The sequence below is a fragment of the Bos indicus genome, chromosome 25, assembly GCF_029378745.1.
Source record: "Bos indicus isolate NIAB-ARS_2022 breed Sahiwal x Tharparkar chromosome 25, NIAB-ARS_B.indTharparkar_mat_pri_1.0, whole genome shotgun sequence".
Classification (NCBI taxonomy): Eukaryota; Metazoa; Chordata; class Mammalia; order Artiodactyla; family Bovidae; genus Bos; species Bos indicus.
The window spans coordinates 15084969-15101545 of NC_091784.1; the positions used below are offsets into that span (position 1 = coordinate 15084969).

Here is a 16577-nt window from a genome sequence, read left to right on the forward strand (position 1 = left end):
TGGAAAGAGAGCAGTGGGAGCCAGGGCTCCAGGGACTAGACACCTTTGCTTTCCTTCTGGTTATCCACTTGGCACGTCTTGTCATCTTAGCTTCACTTCCTCCTCCTACACAGGCCTTCCTGGGGCCAGAAATCCAGGACCATAACTTAGCAGAGAAGCAAGGCAATAACTGGTATCTAAACATCTAAGATTCTGACCAGCCTTTCTTGGATCACGTTCCCACCAGCTAGGCCCCTTGAAGGGCTGGGGAGTTGTGATTTTCTGCCCCTGTAGCCACAGGGGCATGAACGGTTATCAGAGGAAGAACGATGGACAGTCTTGTTAGGAAGACAAAACCCCGAAGCCTCCACTACCAGCTGAAGCCACAAACCCAGTTTTTCCCTAACTATCCATTGATGATATTCCATGAAAACACATTTGTACTGTGTGAAGGAATAAAGAAAGAGAAGAGCCCTGGTCCTTCTGCAGGCCCCTAAAGTCACGAGGCACATGGTGTTTGCCTAAATCCAGCATCTTCAGTAGACTGTCTCTTCCATGAAAGGCAAATTAGAAAAACTCTACCTAACAGTAGAACAGTGGAAAAGGAAACCTGTCTTCTGTGTAAGATTATGGATAGAAAAAAGAATTCCAGCCAGAATTCAAAACACCAAGCCTGTACCACATGCAAGTGTTGGGTCCAAATATACATCATCCATGTGGGCTGGAAGCCCAAGCTGAAAAATTAAAACTAATCTAAAACCAGTGGAATCTCTGGAACCCCAGCAAAGCAAATGTAAAGTTGCTCAACAGAGACCCCTCAGCTCCCATAACACAGCCCACAGATTAAAAACAACTCCCATGCAGATGCTCTCTCAATAAAAAATTTAAAACCCATGAAGAATGGAAACACCATGAAAGGAGTCCGTAGATGAAACAAAAGAGAATGTCTGTCCTCCCATGAACCAGAAATAAGAGGGTATCTAAGAGATAATAAGTGTGTTTACAATGACTAAAGACATAAAAGAAGGAATAATACTCAAAATGAAATAGTAAGATGCTATGAAAAAAAAGAAGAGGTAAATTAGCAAAGAATTAGCCTTCTAAAAAATTACTGTCTGAGGAATTCCCCGATGGTCTAGGGATTAGGACTTTGTGTTGTCACTGCCAAGGGCCCAGCTTCAGTCCCTGACTGCAGAACTAAAATTCCACAAGCTGTGTGGCAAAAAAAAAAAAAGAAACTATTGCCACTGAAGTGAAACTCAATGGATTAAACACAAAGACACAGCTGAAGGGAGGATTCATATAATTGGAAGACAGAGCTGAGAAAATTACCCCAGAATGCAGCGCCAAGAGACAAACAGATGGGAAATGCGAAAGGGAAGTTATGAAACATGGAATGGTAAGAGTAATAACGTTAAACGGACATCTAAGAGGCATTCCAGAGGGAACAAGAATGGAGAATGAGAGGCGAGGGTATCTGAAGTGATAACGAGTGAGCATTTTCCAGAACTGAAAGGTAGCCCTCTGGTTGAAGTGACTTCTTATTTCTCAGTCAAATACTTCTTGGATGACAGACGTGGTGCTGGGCTTGGCAGATAACGACGGTGAGGAGAACAGAACAGGAGAAGGGCTAAAAGCTGTAGTTAGAAGTCAAGGCCTGAAAGCCGCTGGACCTCCAGGGAGGTGGGAACAGTCACCAGGACCATATAAAATGCATGTCAGCTCCCCAGACTTGGCCTGTGTGGCCCTGGGGCGGGGCCTGGCCGGGGTTGGGGGGGACCTGGGGCTGCAGATGGTCAGGGCTCTCCTCACCTCACCTCTGCCTCTCTCCTGTTTCCCCGCCCTGCCCCCCGCTCTCCTACCTTGCTGCAGGCTCCCGAGCAGAGAAGAAAGCAGACCCCCCGCCTAGCAAGCCCACAGTGGCCAAGACGGGGCTGGCGCTCATCAAGGATTGCTGCGGGGCCGCCCAGTGCAGCATCATGTAGCCCCCACGCGGGGTGCCCCCGGGGCCACGGGGACCCCCTCCCACCCTCTTGTCTTCAGAGCCCCCATTTCACCGGGGCCCAAGAGCTCTCCAAGGCAGAAGGGATTGAAGGCAAGCCCGTGACCGCCGCCAAGGGCCCAGCCGCCCTGTACAGAGTGTAGCAATAGGGAGTCCCTCACCGTCGCATGGCCCTCCCCAGAGCATGCCGAACCCAGGAGTCTGTCTCCCTGTTTATCCAACCACCAGGAAAGGTCCTCCCTTGAAAAAAGTATTATCTCCACTTCTAGCTAGCTGTATCTCACCCACCGTGCGAATGAACTGGGAGAGGGGCATGATCCCCAGGTGTGTACAGGTGTGACTTTTCAGCAGTCCAGCGCCATGCTGGATGCTTCCCCTAGCTGCTCTCCTAGCTCTGCTGTCAGGCTGCCCCAGACGGTCCTGTCCCCCCCGTTCTTTCCTCTCCCAGGGGTTTGGGCCCTGGAGGGCTCCATGTAGCCCACATGTCTGTGGAGACACAGAGGGCCCATCTGGAAAGACTGAGCTTGTGTGTGGTCGTCGTCACGTCTCCCGCTTCCTCCCCTCCGGTGTCTGGGCGCGGCTCACATCAGGACTGTGTCTGTCTGCTCTTGGTTCTTCCTTTGCAACATCTGTTCCAGGTGTGTGGGGATCCCCTCCCCCGGCTGGAGCGCACCCAGTGCTTGGAAGAGGTAGCAGAGAGCTGGGAGCTCCAACCCGAGGCCAGGGAAGATGAGAACAGACCCAGAGCAGACGTACTTACTCTCCACCCTCCGGGGCCCGCCGGCTGGATGGTGTGCCGGCAGGGCGCCACTCACCGGCCTAACACACAGACCTCTGCAAACATCAGCGGCAGGCGGGAGAGGCGGCCTGACCCAACTGTGTCCAGTCATTCGGTGGTGTATTTTAACCAGCCTGAAAAATTCCACCTGTGTAACTTGATGTACATTTGCTACAGCCAGCCCGGCACAGCCCATGTGACCTCTCTGTACGTGTGTGTGTCGTGACCGGCCTAAGTAGTTAGCGTAACTCAAGATTCGCTGATGTGCACTCATCCATTGGAGAAAATAAAACTGGAAACCACGTACACAGCATTTTTAAAGTTTTTACTTTATTCTTGACTATAGAAGTAACCCATGTACATAGTTAATCATTTACAAAGTACCAAAAGTATAAAAAAATTTTTTTTTGTTTGTTTTTTTAAACTCCCAATATTTCTCCACTTACTCTGACATTTTGGCATATGTCTTCTCTGTCTTTTTTTATGCATTTTTTTTTCATGATTGGCATTCTGTTGTACCGTTCTATAACTTTTTTTTTCCCACCTATCATAGGATCACTATCATTCTGCCATGTCATTAAAAGCTCTTTGTAAACATTAAACACTTCATAAATATTTACAATGGCTGCTTAGTAATCCATCTGTGGATATACTGTAATTTATCTAACCAGACCCTCCATATTAAACTTTTAAGCTGTTTCTAGTTTTTCAGTTTTATAAGTAATGTCAGGATAAACATCCTGAGGGGTGGAGAAGGGGGTGGGGTGTTGGGTGAAACTTCATCTGAATTTCTGATTTTTCCTTAGCACAGACTCCTAGAAGTAAGATTCACATTACATGGGTCACATTTTTTCAAAATATTTGTAAATCAAAAAAAGAAAAAGAAGTGAAGGTCTCTCTAGTCACAGCGGCTTTGGAATACAAAATATCTTGGAGTGCAATGGCCCCTCCTGGCTGGGAGCATGCTCCCAAGCCCTCCCACTGTGTTACTGATGTGCTTCTGCTTCAGTCCAAGCTTCAGCCTGCTCACCACTTCCTGTCTATTCTGAAGATGAAGAGGCTCTCTCAGGTCACTGCCAGTACCATCACCTGGCCTCAGGGGACACTGCCCTAGACGAAGCACAAAGCCAGTCTTCCTAGGGGTGCCATAATGTATTCCCTCAACCAGCGGGGTTTAAACAACAGAAATTGATAGTCTCACAGTTCTGGAGGCCAGAAGCCAGTGTCCTCAGGACTGTGCTCTCTCTGAAGGCTCTTGGGAAGAATGCTTCCTTGCCTCTTCCAGCTCCTGGTGGCCCCTGGTAATCCTTGACTTTATCACTTCAATCTCTACCTCTTCTGTAGTCCCCCTCTGTCTGTGTCTCTGGACCTCTCTTCTTGTGAGGACACCAGTCATTGGATTTAGGGGCCCGCTAGTGATAAAGAACCTACCTGCCAATGCAGGAGATGTAAGAGACCCAGGTTCGATCCTTGGGTAGGGAAGATCCGCTGGAGGAGGGCATGGCAACCCACTCCAGTATTCTTGCCTGGAGAATCCCATGGACAGAGGAGCACGGCAGGCTGCAGTCCACGGGGTCGCATAGAGTTGGACACGACTGAGTGACTGAGCATGTGCAGTTACATTAGTGACGCACAGAGAGTGGACAGCTCAACCGTGTGCCTGTATGACACTGAATCTGGGATGATCGCATCACAATCCTTACCTTAGCAACTTCTCCTAAGACCCTGTTCCCAAATAAGTTCAGATTCTGAGATGGCAAGTGGCCATGAATTTGGGGCAGGGCTGATGCTGAAAACTCGGCCTCTGAGCAGTGGTGTTGAATCAAATTTCAGAGCAGTTTTGGGTGCAATAGAAAAGAATAGCTTTATTGCTTTGCCAGGCAAAGGGGGGCACAGTGGGCTCCTGCCCTCAAAAATTGTGTTTTATAGCACTGACTCAAGGGCAGGGCTGCTGATTAGGGTGTGTGCAGGGCCTACACTCTTAATCTCAGGTAATCTCTTGATGAGCTTCTCTGGTTCCTTTAACCTGGCCTCAGGTGGTCTTCTCTGGAATGGAGAATGCTAATATATTCCATTTTGGAGGAGTTTTAGTTCTGTAAAGAGCTCAAAGATACTGTTAGGTGTACCCCCTGTGTACCCCAGAACCAGGACCCTGCCCCCAAGGCTGTGTTATTGTTTCAGGGCTGCTCTTCTCTTGTCTCTGCGTCCCCTCCCTTCCCTGGTTAGCAACAGTTCCAATCTGCCCTTTGGAACTCAAGGAAGGTCATGGAAGCTGAGATCTATTTCCTATAAACAAGAAATGGGACAGAAAGGCTTCCATGCCCAGGAGGTGCACAGGGTCCTGCTCGGTTTCAGGGGGACACTATTTAACCCACTACACAGGTGCTCCCCATTCTTTCAATAAACACTCAGGCTGAAAAGGATCTACCTCTCTCCCTTCCTGGTAGAAAATGTGTGTCTGGAAGGTCTGACCTCAGACCAATTAGACAGCAGTCACTCACCGCTCCAACAAGCCAAAGAAGATCAAAACCCTCATAAAAATCCTGCTTCTGGTACACCTGCTGAGCTCTGGGGTACATCTAACTTATGTTCCTGTCATTGCTATTGATTTTTTTAAGCAAAAAAAAAAAAAAAAAACCCACATCATTTATTGAGGTTTTCACAGAAGAGCAGAAGAAAGTAATTGTTCGATATGCTCCCAGATCCCCAGGGCTGCCTGCAAAACTGGGAAAACTTGCAGGTCTCAGGGTCCCATACCCCAGACTCACTCCTTTTGGGGGTTAATTGGGGAAAGGGGACAATGATAGCTGGAGACACATTTATTGAAAGTCTGTCGCTGTGCACTGAGCATGTATGCACATTTTCTCACTTGCCTTTCACATCAACACCATGAGACAAATCCTATTATTGGCACAGTAAGTCTTCATATGTACTTCATTGGTACATATGAATACGTTCAGTTCCTAGAGTGTGCTCATAAGTCCAATTTTTTGTAGTCCAACAAAGTAAACCTAGGTACCCAACTAATAAAATTGGCTATCATTCTGTGTTTGGGTCCTGTACCACAAATAAAGAAAACCTTGCCATTTTCTGCATCATGAATCTCTTTGGTTCTTCAGTTACTTCCTTTTCCTCTTGTCTCTCTTTGTCCTTTCTCTGGGCCTCCAATTCCATCAGGTCTTCATTAGTAGGCTTCACATTCACATCTTTGAAAGTTCGCAACTTGATCTTTTGTATGCAGGTGACTTAACTGTATCTGAAAACTGGGTTCTCTTCTTGCTGGGTGTTGAGTCAGTAGACACAACCAAGCCAAAGATCAGAAGGAAAGATTTATTATTTGCAACAAATAAGAGATGCTGTTAAAGTACTGCACTCAGTATGTTAGTGAATTTGGAAAACTCAGCAGTGGCCACAGGACTGGAAAAGGTCATTTTTTCATTCCAATCCCAAAGAAAGGCGATGCCAAAGAATGGTCAAACTACCATACAATCGTGCTCATTTCACCTGCTAACAAGGTAATGCTCAAACTCCTTCAAGCTAGGCTTCAGCAGTACCTGAACCAAGAACTTCCAGATGTACAAGCTGGATTTAGAAAAGGGAGATGAACCAGAGATCAAATTGCCAACATCCACTGGACATAGAAAAAGCAAGAGAATTCCAGAAAAACATCTGCTTCATTGACTATGGATCTTTTCTGTGGATCACAACAAACTGTGGAAAATTCTTAAAGAGATGGGAATACCAGACCACCTTATCTGTCTCCTGAGTAACCTGTATGCAGGACAAGACTTAGCAACAGTTAGAACTGGCATGGAGCAACAGACTGGTTCAGAATTGGGAAAGGAGTACGTCAAGGCTGTATACTGTCACCCTGCTTATTTAACTCCTGTGCAGAGTACATCATGTGAAAGCTGGGCTGGATGAGTCACAAGCTGGAACCAAAATGGCCAGGAGAAATATCAACGACCTCAGATATGCAGATGACACCACTTTAATAGCAGAAAATGAAGAGGAACTTAAGAGCCTCTTGATGAGGGTGAAAGAAGAGAGTGGAAAAGCTGGCTTAAAACTCAGCATTCAAAAAATTAAGATCACAGCATCCAGTACCGTATTTCATTGCAAATAGAAGGGGAAACAGTGACAGATTTTATTTTCTTGGGCTCCAAAACCACTGCTGATGGTGACTATAGCCATGAAATCAAAAAATGCTTTCTCCTTGGAAGAAAAGCTATTACAAACCTAGACAGTGTATTAAAGAGTGAAGACATCCCTTTGCCAACAAAAGTCTATACAGTCAAAGATATGGTTTTGTTTTTTCCAGCAGTTATGTGCAAATGTGAGAATTGGATCTTCAAGAAGGCTGAGTGCTGAAGAACTGATGCTTTCAAATTGTGATGCTGGAGAAGACTGTTGAGAATCCCTTGGATCACAAGGAGATCAAACCAGTCAATCCTAAGTGAAATTCACCCTGAATATTCACTGGAAGGACTGATGCTGAAGCAGAAGCTCCAATAGTTTGACCACCTGATGTGAAAAGCCAACTCATTGGAAAAGACCCTGATGCTGGCAGGAGGAGAAGGGGTGACAGAGGAAGAGATGGTTGGATGGCATCACCAACTCAACTGACATGAATTTGAGTGAACTCCTGGAGATGGTGAAGGACAGGGAAGCCTGGTGTGCTGAAGTCCATGGGGTCGCAAAAAAAATCAGACACAACTTATTGACTGAACAACACAGAACACTGGGGATATTTCCCAAAGCAGTGCCTTCCCAGCAGCAAAACTGGGGAGGTTTTAAGCTAAGGATACATGCATATTTATGAAGGGGTTTTAGGAGAGAAGAATTCACCATAGAATTGTGGCCAAGGTCAACAGAGTCCAAGCCTTAGCTGACTGAAATCTGAAATTATAATCAACCTCAACATTCCATCCTCCACCTCGGTGGGGGGGCCTTAGCTCCTGCAGAACTCAGGGACCATATCAGATTATGCCCATCCCTTGAGGAGGAACTAGGATTCTGCTTTATCACTGCACCATTGTTTGACTGCCTTTTCTCTGTTCCTATCTTCTTTTGTCCCCTTAAGAGCATTGATTCCTGGAGCTATTCATGGGCAAGCATTGTGGCCAGGCTTAGATCACAAAATGGCTTAAGCCAGAAGGAGCTCTCCTATGTCAAGGAAGCCATGCATGGTTCTCTTTCTCCAAGGAGCCCCTATCCTATCTGCTCTCGTTATTACTTCTGCTCTGTAGATGAGGAAGTGGGCCTAGGGGCCACGAGCAGTTAATGGCAGGATGGCCATTCATTCCGTCATCCCCTCTTGTAGTCTCAATCATCATTTCTCTCCCCATCAGCATTTAAGCAAATCTCTCCCATTAACAAACAAAAAACCCTCTATTCCATCTTTCCTGGCAGTTCACACATTTTTATACACCTTCACAGCCCTGACTTGTTGAGAACTGTCCATCATCTTGCTGTCTCCGCTTTCCTCATGTCAGGCAAGTGTATGCTCCTCGGCTCTGTCTCGTCACAACAAAGATTTAGAGCGACGGACATTAAAGCCCTCAGTGTGTCACAGCTCTTGGGTCTGGGACAAATTGTGTTATAGCTCTTAGACAGATCAGTGTTACAGCTCTATTTTATTTAGATAATAGCAGGGGAATCCATCCTCGAAGCGTGAGGGCATGCCAACCCCAAGGCATGAAGAGAAGAGAAGCGAGTGGAGGAGCACGCTGGAGAAAGAGAGACAGAGAGAGCCCTTTGGCTCCTCTTTTTATATGTTTCCCCCCACCCTCTCTCCCTGGACCTGCCCTATGTAAATTGGGTGAGCCAGGAGTGCTGTTTGTTCTACCTGAAGTCCTCACTCCGGTCCTTGGACCTTCCTTTGTTCTATTTTCATGGGCTTTTCCTTTCCTTGTCTTTTAGCCACCGCCATTTTGGACTCCTGTTTCCTATTCTAACTACCTAACATTCATCTCCAGCTCCCTCCTCAAACTATTCTCATCTGGCTTCTGTCACTCTCGTCACTGACCCCTCTTGCTGAAATGCAACCATTTGGTTACATAGGGGAGAGAAGTATCTACCTTTAATCTTCTATTTCTCTATCTTTCATCTGTCCGTCTACCGTCTATCTGTCTAATCTTTTGACTGTGCCACGAGCCATGCAGTTTCTCATTTTCCAGCCAGGGATCGAACCCATGGCCCCTGCACTGGACTGTGGAGTCCAAACCAATGAACCATCAGGGAAGTCCCATTCCTTTAACCATTTTAGGTTCTGAAATGGGGACCCTGTCAATGAGACTGGCCACAGACAGATTAACGAGAGAAAAACTACATAAGTTTATTAACACGGGCATCGTGCATAACCCAGCAATGAGTAGTGCCAGGAGGTGGTTAGAACATGGGTTTACGTACCATCTTAGGCTAAAACCTAAACCTTAAGCTAAAGTAAGGAAGCCTGGTGGACTGCAGTTCATGGGGTCACCAAGAGTTGGACACAACTTAGAAACTGAACAACAACAAGGTTAAAACCAAAGGAAAGGGGTTTGGGGCTTCTGGGCAGAGGAGACAAGTTATGGGAGGATGACCAGGAAAAGCAGGTAAACAAGGGTTGTTTATTATGCAGATTGAAGTCCTGCCTTCTCCGTGGAAATCCTCCTCTTCTTGGGCTAGAAGAGGACCTTTCACAGGTGGGAATTTCCTTATAAATGGAGGGCTTCCCTGGTGGCTCAGCTGGTAAAGAATCTGCCTGCCATGTGGGAGACCTGGGTTAGATCACTGGGTTGGGGAGATCCCCTGGAGAAGGGAACAGCTACCCACTCCTGTTTTCTGGCCTGGAGAATTCCATGGACTGTATAGTCCATGGGGTCACAAAGAGTCAGACACGACTGAGTGACTTTCATTTTCACTTTATAAATGGAGATTTGTTTTATAAAAGGAAAATGTGTACCTTGTGTTTAGAGCTTTTCGTGCATCTGCTGTTTCTCAATAGCCTTTAGCTTGAAATAATCCTTATGCTGAAGGGGCGTGTTTTGAGTGGCATATTCTGACACCCCTCATCTGAATCCAATTGGCACATCAGCCCTCCTGCCAGCTGTCTGCCTGACTTGACTGCCAACACACCCCACTGTCTAGGTGTACCTCCCACCTCTCTCCAGTCTCCTTTATCACTTGCTGTCCTCAGGGCCTGGCACTCAGCATTCTCTCCCCACCACAGCCCCAGCCACCTGCTCTTAGATGGCACTCTGACCACTCCTAAGTTCTCTTATGCACCTACACCTTTCTCCTACACTCAGACCCCTTCTTCCTGAGGGTCTTCATTCAGATCTGAAGCAGGCACACTGAAAAAGACATGTCCTAAACAGGTGTGGCAAACCAGCCCACCAACTGTTTTTGTAAATTAAGTTGTATTGGAACATAATCAAGTGCTTTTGTGTATTGTCTACAGCTGCTTTTGTGCTGCAGCAGTAAAGTCTTAAGTGGTTGTGGCAAGAGAAAGAAATTTTAAAAATAAGAGAAAAAAAGAAATTAAAAAAAAGAAAAGAAAGACATTTAAAAAGAGGAAAAAAAGAAAGAAAGAAAAAGAGAAAGCCATAAAGAAAGCTGAGCACTGAAGAATTCATGCTTTTGAACTGTGATGTTGGAGAAGACTCTTGAAACTCCCTTGGACTGCAAGATCAAACCAGTCAATCCTAAAGGAAATCAGTCCTGAATATTCATTGGAAGGACTGATGCTGAAGCTGAAGCTCCAATACTTTGGCCACCTGATGTGAAGAACTGACTCATTGGAAAAGACCCTGATGCTGGGAAAGATTGAAGGCAGGAGGGGAAGGGGACGACAGAGGGTGAGATGGTTGGATGGCATCACCGACTCAGTGGACATGAGTTTGAGTAAACTCCGGCAGTTGGTGATGGATGGGGGCCGCATGCTGCAGTCCACGGGGTCACAAAGAATTGGACACGACTGAGAGACTGAACTGAACTGAACTGTGGTAAGAGACCAGATGGCCTGCAAATCCTAAAACATTTGCTCTCTGGTCATTTAAGAAAATGTCAGCCAACCCCTATCCTAAAGTGCCTCAGCTTCCTCTGTTTTTCCATCTCAGAAAAAGGTACCACCAAATAGCCAAGATTATCCTAGAATTTGTCCTTGACTCTTCTCTTCCTCCTCACATCCATGCAATTGTCTTTAGCTTGTTGTTTAGTCGCTAAGTTATTTCTGACTCTTTTGCAACCCCAGGGACTGTAACCCACCAGGCTCCTCTGTCCATGGGATTCTTCAGGAAAGAATACTGCAGTGGGTTGCTATTTCCTTCTCCAGGGGATTGTGCCAACCAGGGATCGAACCCAGGTCTCCTGCATTGCAGGCAGATTCTTTATTGTCTGAGCCACCAGGGAAGCCCCAAGTCTTTAACTTCAACCTCCTAAACTTCTCTAGAATCTGTCCACACCCCCATCTTCCCATGACCCAGTGTTGCCCCTCTAGCTTGTCTTGGTCAACTGCAGTGGTTTCATAACTAGCCTCCTTAGCACTGGCCGTTCTCCTCACAGTGGCCAGGTGATTTTCTGAATAATGCAAACCTAATTGTGATTTCCCTCCTTAAAACCATTTTCAAGGCCTTGAGGACAACATCCATGTTGTTTCACATGGTTTCAAAGGCCCAGTCAGATCTGGCCCCTTCCCACATCCCTGGCTTCGTCCCACCTGCTTGCTGGGGTCCCTCTTTGAACTGGGGCTGCAGAAAGATCCTTTGATGTTTTTTGGTTCTTGCCATGCTCTCTGTTGGCATCTCTCCTGGATCTTCTTGCATTCTTCTTGTGCCAAGAACATCTCAGATCTACCAGCCTTTCTCTGGTCTACCTGTGTGCCACTCTCTGAAGTCAAAATGACCTCCTTAAAGAGAAAATCTAACCAGGTGTGCTGCTTCCAAGTGTAAAACTCTCCTGCATCGTCCCCTCCATCCTCACAGTCTCAGGGCTTGGACCTGGGTTTCAAAGGCTCACTCCATCCAGCCCCTGCGTATCTTTCCCACCTCCCTTCTCACTGCTCCTCCAGCTTTAGATCCTTGCTCACACCAACACTTAAAGGAACAAACTGAGTAGGAGCAGCTGGAAACACTAGGCAGTGTCAAGGAGGGCATGGGACACAGCATCCAGCTTGACCCAGAGGCTGTGAGACCTTAAGAACTTTGTGAGAAGGGCCCACAGGACTTTGCAACAGGATGGGATCGCTGCGAGCATTTTAGCAAGGTGCTGGTGTGGAAGCCCAACGCATCAGGCAGGGGAGTGCTCCCTTACACTCTTTCCCATCAGACAGAGGGTTCATCACCTGTATTTGGCAGATGGGGAACTGAGGCTCAGAGAGGGGAAGTGACTAGCCCAAAGTCACACAGCATGTAAGTGTAGAGCCAGGGCTTGAGTCTGAGAGCTGGGTGAGACTCAAGCACGGGATGTTTATTTCTCATTTCTAATCTCAGCGTCATCATCACTCCACTCCCTTTTGAGCTGTACTCAGAGGTGACTCATGGCCACGCCAGCAAGTTGCTGAGCCCCTTACGAACCTTTCCATTCCATGCTGACTGGACAGCCCTGGGCTGCAGGGGCTCAATGACTGAGCTCATCTGCCGCTCGAGGAGAAGCAGTTAGAACATGCCCAAGGCCACCTGCCGAGACTCGGGACAGCTGAGTGGGCACCAGGGGCTGCGGCGAGACACTCAGGAACGCTGGTTTGAGGAGCACATGTCCTGTCACCTTTCTGTTCAGTGTTCGTGAATTCCACCTGTGAATGCAGCCCTCGGCAGGTAACTGACGTTCCAGGGAGGGAGATTGGTGTCTAACAGGAGGGTGGAGGAGGCCCCCTATCCGATGTTAAGTCTGAACAAAACCCACGGCCCAGCAGGATTAACCGCAGGGAAGAGAAGCTAGACACTGACGGAGGGCTCCAGCCTGCCAGGTTAAGATCCCCACTCAACACTCCCTATGTGAGCTGGGGTGGTTCCTTCACCTCTCTGGGCCTCAGTGTCCAGATCTGTGAAATGGAGAGAACTGTGGAGGGTTAAACGAGATGGTGCATGGGAAGGGGTTGCGCAAACCATGCAGTGAAGTGGATGAGGACTGCCCACATCTGTACGTAGGAAGCAAGCCCAACTTGGGTCCTGCCCTCATGAAGCTGATGGTGAGCAGAGCCATGGATACACTGCCAAGTGGCAAAGCTGCTGTGACCTAAATGTCCACCGAGCTCGGTTCCATGTGCTTCCCCAGTGTCGGCACTGTCCCGGGCGTGCAGTCACACCCAACCGACTGCACCCCGCCTCGCTCTACACACCCTCACGTCCTCCCCGCACCTGTCCCCTCCCTCTAACTTCTGCCAAGTCCATGTGGAATCAGCCCCGGAAAGTGATGCTGAATTGAATCCCAGAGGTTTGGGTTAAGTAGAAAATAGCAGCCTTATTGCTTTGCCAGGCAAAGGGGGAAACAGTGGGCTCATGCCTTTCAAAATTGTGTGTCCCAACCCGGGAGGAGTCTTATAGCAATAGTTCAAGGGTGGGGTTGCTGACAAGATTTACGTGTGTGCAGGTCTCCTCCTTTCAAATTGTGGCGCTGGAGAAGATTCTTGGGAGTCCTTTGGACAGCAAGGAGATCTGATCAGTCAATCCTAGAGGAAATCAATCCTGAATATTTATTGGAAGGACTGATGGTGAAGCTTTGGCCACCTAATGCAAAGAGCCAACTCATTGGAAAAGACCCTGGGAATGATTGAGGGCAGAAGGAGAAGAGGGCAGCAGAGGATGAGATGGTTGGATGGCATCACTGACTCAATAGACGTAAGTTTGAGCAAGCTCCAGGAGATAGTGAAGGACAGGGAGGCCTGGTGTGCTGCGGTCCATGGGGTCACAAAGAGTCAGACACAACTGAGCGACTGAACAACAGCCCTGGGAACAGGGAGAGGTTATAGAATCAGACAGAGGTATGTGATAAGGATGAAGGCAGTAACAGTCTTACACTCCTCTTTCTTCTGAAAGTTTCAAAAGGGTGGGGTTGCTGCCAAGATTGGGCTTCCCTGCTGGCTCAGACATAAAGAATCTGCCTGCAATGCGGGACACCTGGATTCGATCCCTGGGTTGGGAAGATCCCCTGGAGGAGGGCATGGCAACCCATCCAGCATTCTTGCCTGGAGAATCCCATGAACGGAGGAGCCTGGTGGACTACAGTCATGGGGCCACAGAGAGTCGGACACGACTGAGCGACTAAGCACAGCTCAGAGTCTCAGGTGGTCAGGTCTAATCGTCTCTGGTCGCTTTAAACTTGCCACAGGTGGTTTCTTGGCTGCTCCTCTCTTGATTAACAACTGTTTGAATCTGCCCTTTAGAACTGAGGGAAGGTCACAGAGGCTGAATGAAAGCTGTTTCCTATAATCAAAGAAATGGGGGACACAGGCTTTGTGCCCAGGAGCCCCACAGGGCCCTGCTCAGCATCAAGGTGACAACTGATCAACCAGTTTTTGATTTCAAGACTTGTTTTGGTGACATTGGGCTTGGCATAAGTATTCCATTTAGGGCCTGTTGTTTTTTGTTTTTAATTTATATTTTGGCTACACTGGCTCTTCGCTGCTGTATGCAGGCTTTCTCTAGTTGCAGCGAGGGGGTTCTACTCTCAAGTTGCGGTGCTCAGGCTTTTCTTGTTGCAGAGTACCGGTTCTAGGCGCATGAGCTTCAGTAGCTCCAGCTCAGGGCCTTTAAAGTGTGGGTTCAGTTGTTGGGGCCCACAGGCTTAGTGGCTCCGAGGCATGTGGGATCTTCCCAGGTCAGGGTTTGAACCGGAGTCCCTGCATTGGCAGGCAGATTCCTATTCACTGCACCACCAGGGAAGTCCCTGTTGTCTTGTTTTTAACAGTTCTTTTTGGTTGTAGAAGACCAAAACTGACGCCATGCTTGCAAAACATGAGGATGCTTCCTGGCTCCTGGGACATCCTATTGCTTTTGCTGCTGCTGCTAAGTCACTTCAGTCATGTCCGACTCTGTGTGACCCCAGAGACAGCAGCCCACCAGGCTCCCCCGTCCCTGGGATTCTCCAGGCAAGAACACTAGAGCGGGACATCCTGAAATGTCCCCAAACCTAAGGTACCAGCAGGTCCAGGGATTCAAAGGATATCACCTGGACCTGTTTTCCATGTTTTGCTAACTCTCAATGCTGGCTTTGTCCAGCTATAAAGCTCCCAGCTTCCATTCCCCAAGCCTCCTGGAGAAAAAAATCCAGCGATTTCAACAAAGAATGCCAGCCTGGAGTCTGGGTCACATGCCCAGTCCCGAATCACTTGCTGGAGCAGTGGGTGCCGATCACTCTCAGCCAAGCTGGGGTCCAAATGCTGATATGGAGAGGGGGTGGTGATGTCAGCTCAGTTGTGCCAGAAGAGGAGAGAAGAGATGCTGGGAAGTTAAAAACACAGGTCTGCAGCATTTTAGAGAATAAGAAACAAGACTTCCCTGGCAGTCCAGTGGTTAAGACTCCGAGCTTCCACTGCATGGGGCACAGGTTCTATCCCTGGTTGGGGAACTAAGATCTTGTATCCCACACATCACAGAACAAGCACCACTACCCACCTGCCCCGCTCCCCCACCAAAAAAATAAAAAACAGGCTTTCAGAACAGGGCAGAGATTTGCTAAGGTCATTAGCGAGCTCACTGAAGCCTGGACAGAACTCAGAGCCCTTGGTCTGACTCAGTGCCCCTACCTGGCTCTTGACTTGCTTTACCCACAAGCTGTTTATTCAGGTTCGAACAGCAACTATCTACCCACGGAAACCACAGTCTATGGATTTGGAGGGAAGAAACCTCTAAGAAAGCATTTCTGTGGCTTCAGGCTCCAAGCACAGCATTGCCCTGGGCCATTCAGCTCTGAGTTAACTGCCCCACTTGGAGACCTCAACCCCCAGAAAGGCTCCAGAGCCTGTTTAGCCATGTTAAAATGAATTTTTTATTTTGAAATCTTTTCTTCTTTTGTGGCTGTATCTTGCAGCCAACAAAGGTCCGTCTAGTCAAAGCTATGGTTTTTCCAGTAGTCATGTATGCATGTGAGAGCTGGACTATAAAGAAAGCTGAGCACCAAAGAATCGATGCTTTTCAACTGTGGTGCTGGAGAAGGCTCTTGAGAGTCCCTTGGACTGCAAGGAGATCCAACCAGTCCATCCTAAAGGAAATCAGTCCTGAATTTTCATTGGAAGGACTAATGCTGAAGCTGAAGCTCCTATACTTTGGCCAACTGACTCACTGGAAAAGACCCTGATGCTGGGAAAGGTTGAAGGCAGGAGGAGAAGGCAGAAGGATGAGATGGTTGGATGGCATCACTGACTCAATGGACATGAGTTTGAGTAAACTCCAGGAGTTGGTGATGGACAGGGAGGCCTGGTGTGCTGCAGTCCATGGGGTTGCAAAGAATCGGACACGACAGAGCAATTGAACTGAACTGAACTTGCAGCTTGTGGGATCTCAGTTCCCCAACCAGGGATTGAACGCAGGACCCAGCAGTGAAAACCTGGAATCCTAACCACTGAGCCACCAAGTGGTGATTTAGTCACTAAGTTGTATCTGACTCTTGTGACCCCATGTAGCCCATGGGGCTCCTCTTTCCATGGGATTTCCCAGGCAAGAATACTGAAATGGGTTGCCCTTTCTCTCTCCAGAGGATCTTCCCAACCCAGGGACCAGACCCAAGTCTCCTGCATTGCAGGCAGATTCTTTACTGACTCAACCACCAGGGAAGCCCTTGGGCCACCAGAGAAGTCCTCTGTTTTGAAATAATTTTGAACTTACAGAAGCTGTCTTT

General features: G+C 47.9%; 1 protein-coding gene across 2 annotated transcripts in view; it reads left to right on the forward strand.

Moving 5' to 3' along the window:
* Positions 1–3072, forward strand: part of BMERB1 (bMERB domain containing 1) — a 145073-nt gene extending 142001 nt beyond the window's left edge. Inside the window, exon 6 of one of the 2 annotated variants that reach the window (XM_070779707.1) lies at positions 2620–3072. In XM_070779707.1, coding sequence (XP_070635808.1) covers positions 2620–2714 — 95 coding nt within the window. In that variant the 3' untranslated portion in view covers positions 2715–3072. Of the gene's footprint in view, positions 1–1851 lie in introns of both variants that reach the window. The other variant, XM_019987341.2, reaches the window with a different exon arrangement.
* Positions 3073–16577: the final 13505 nt, after the last annotated feature.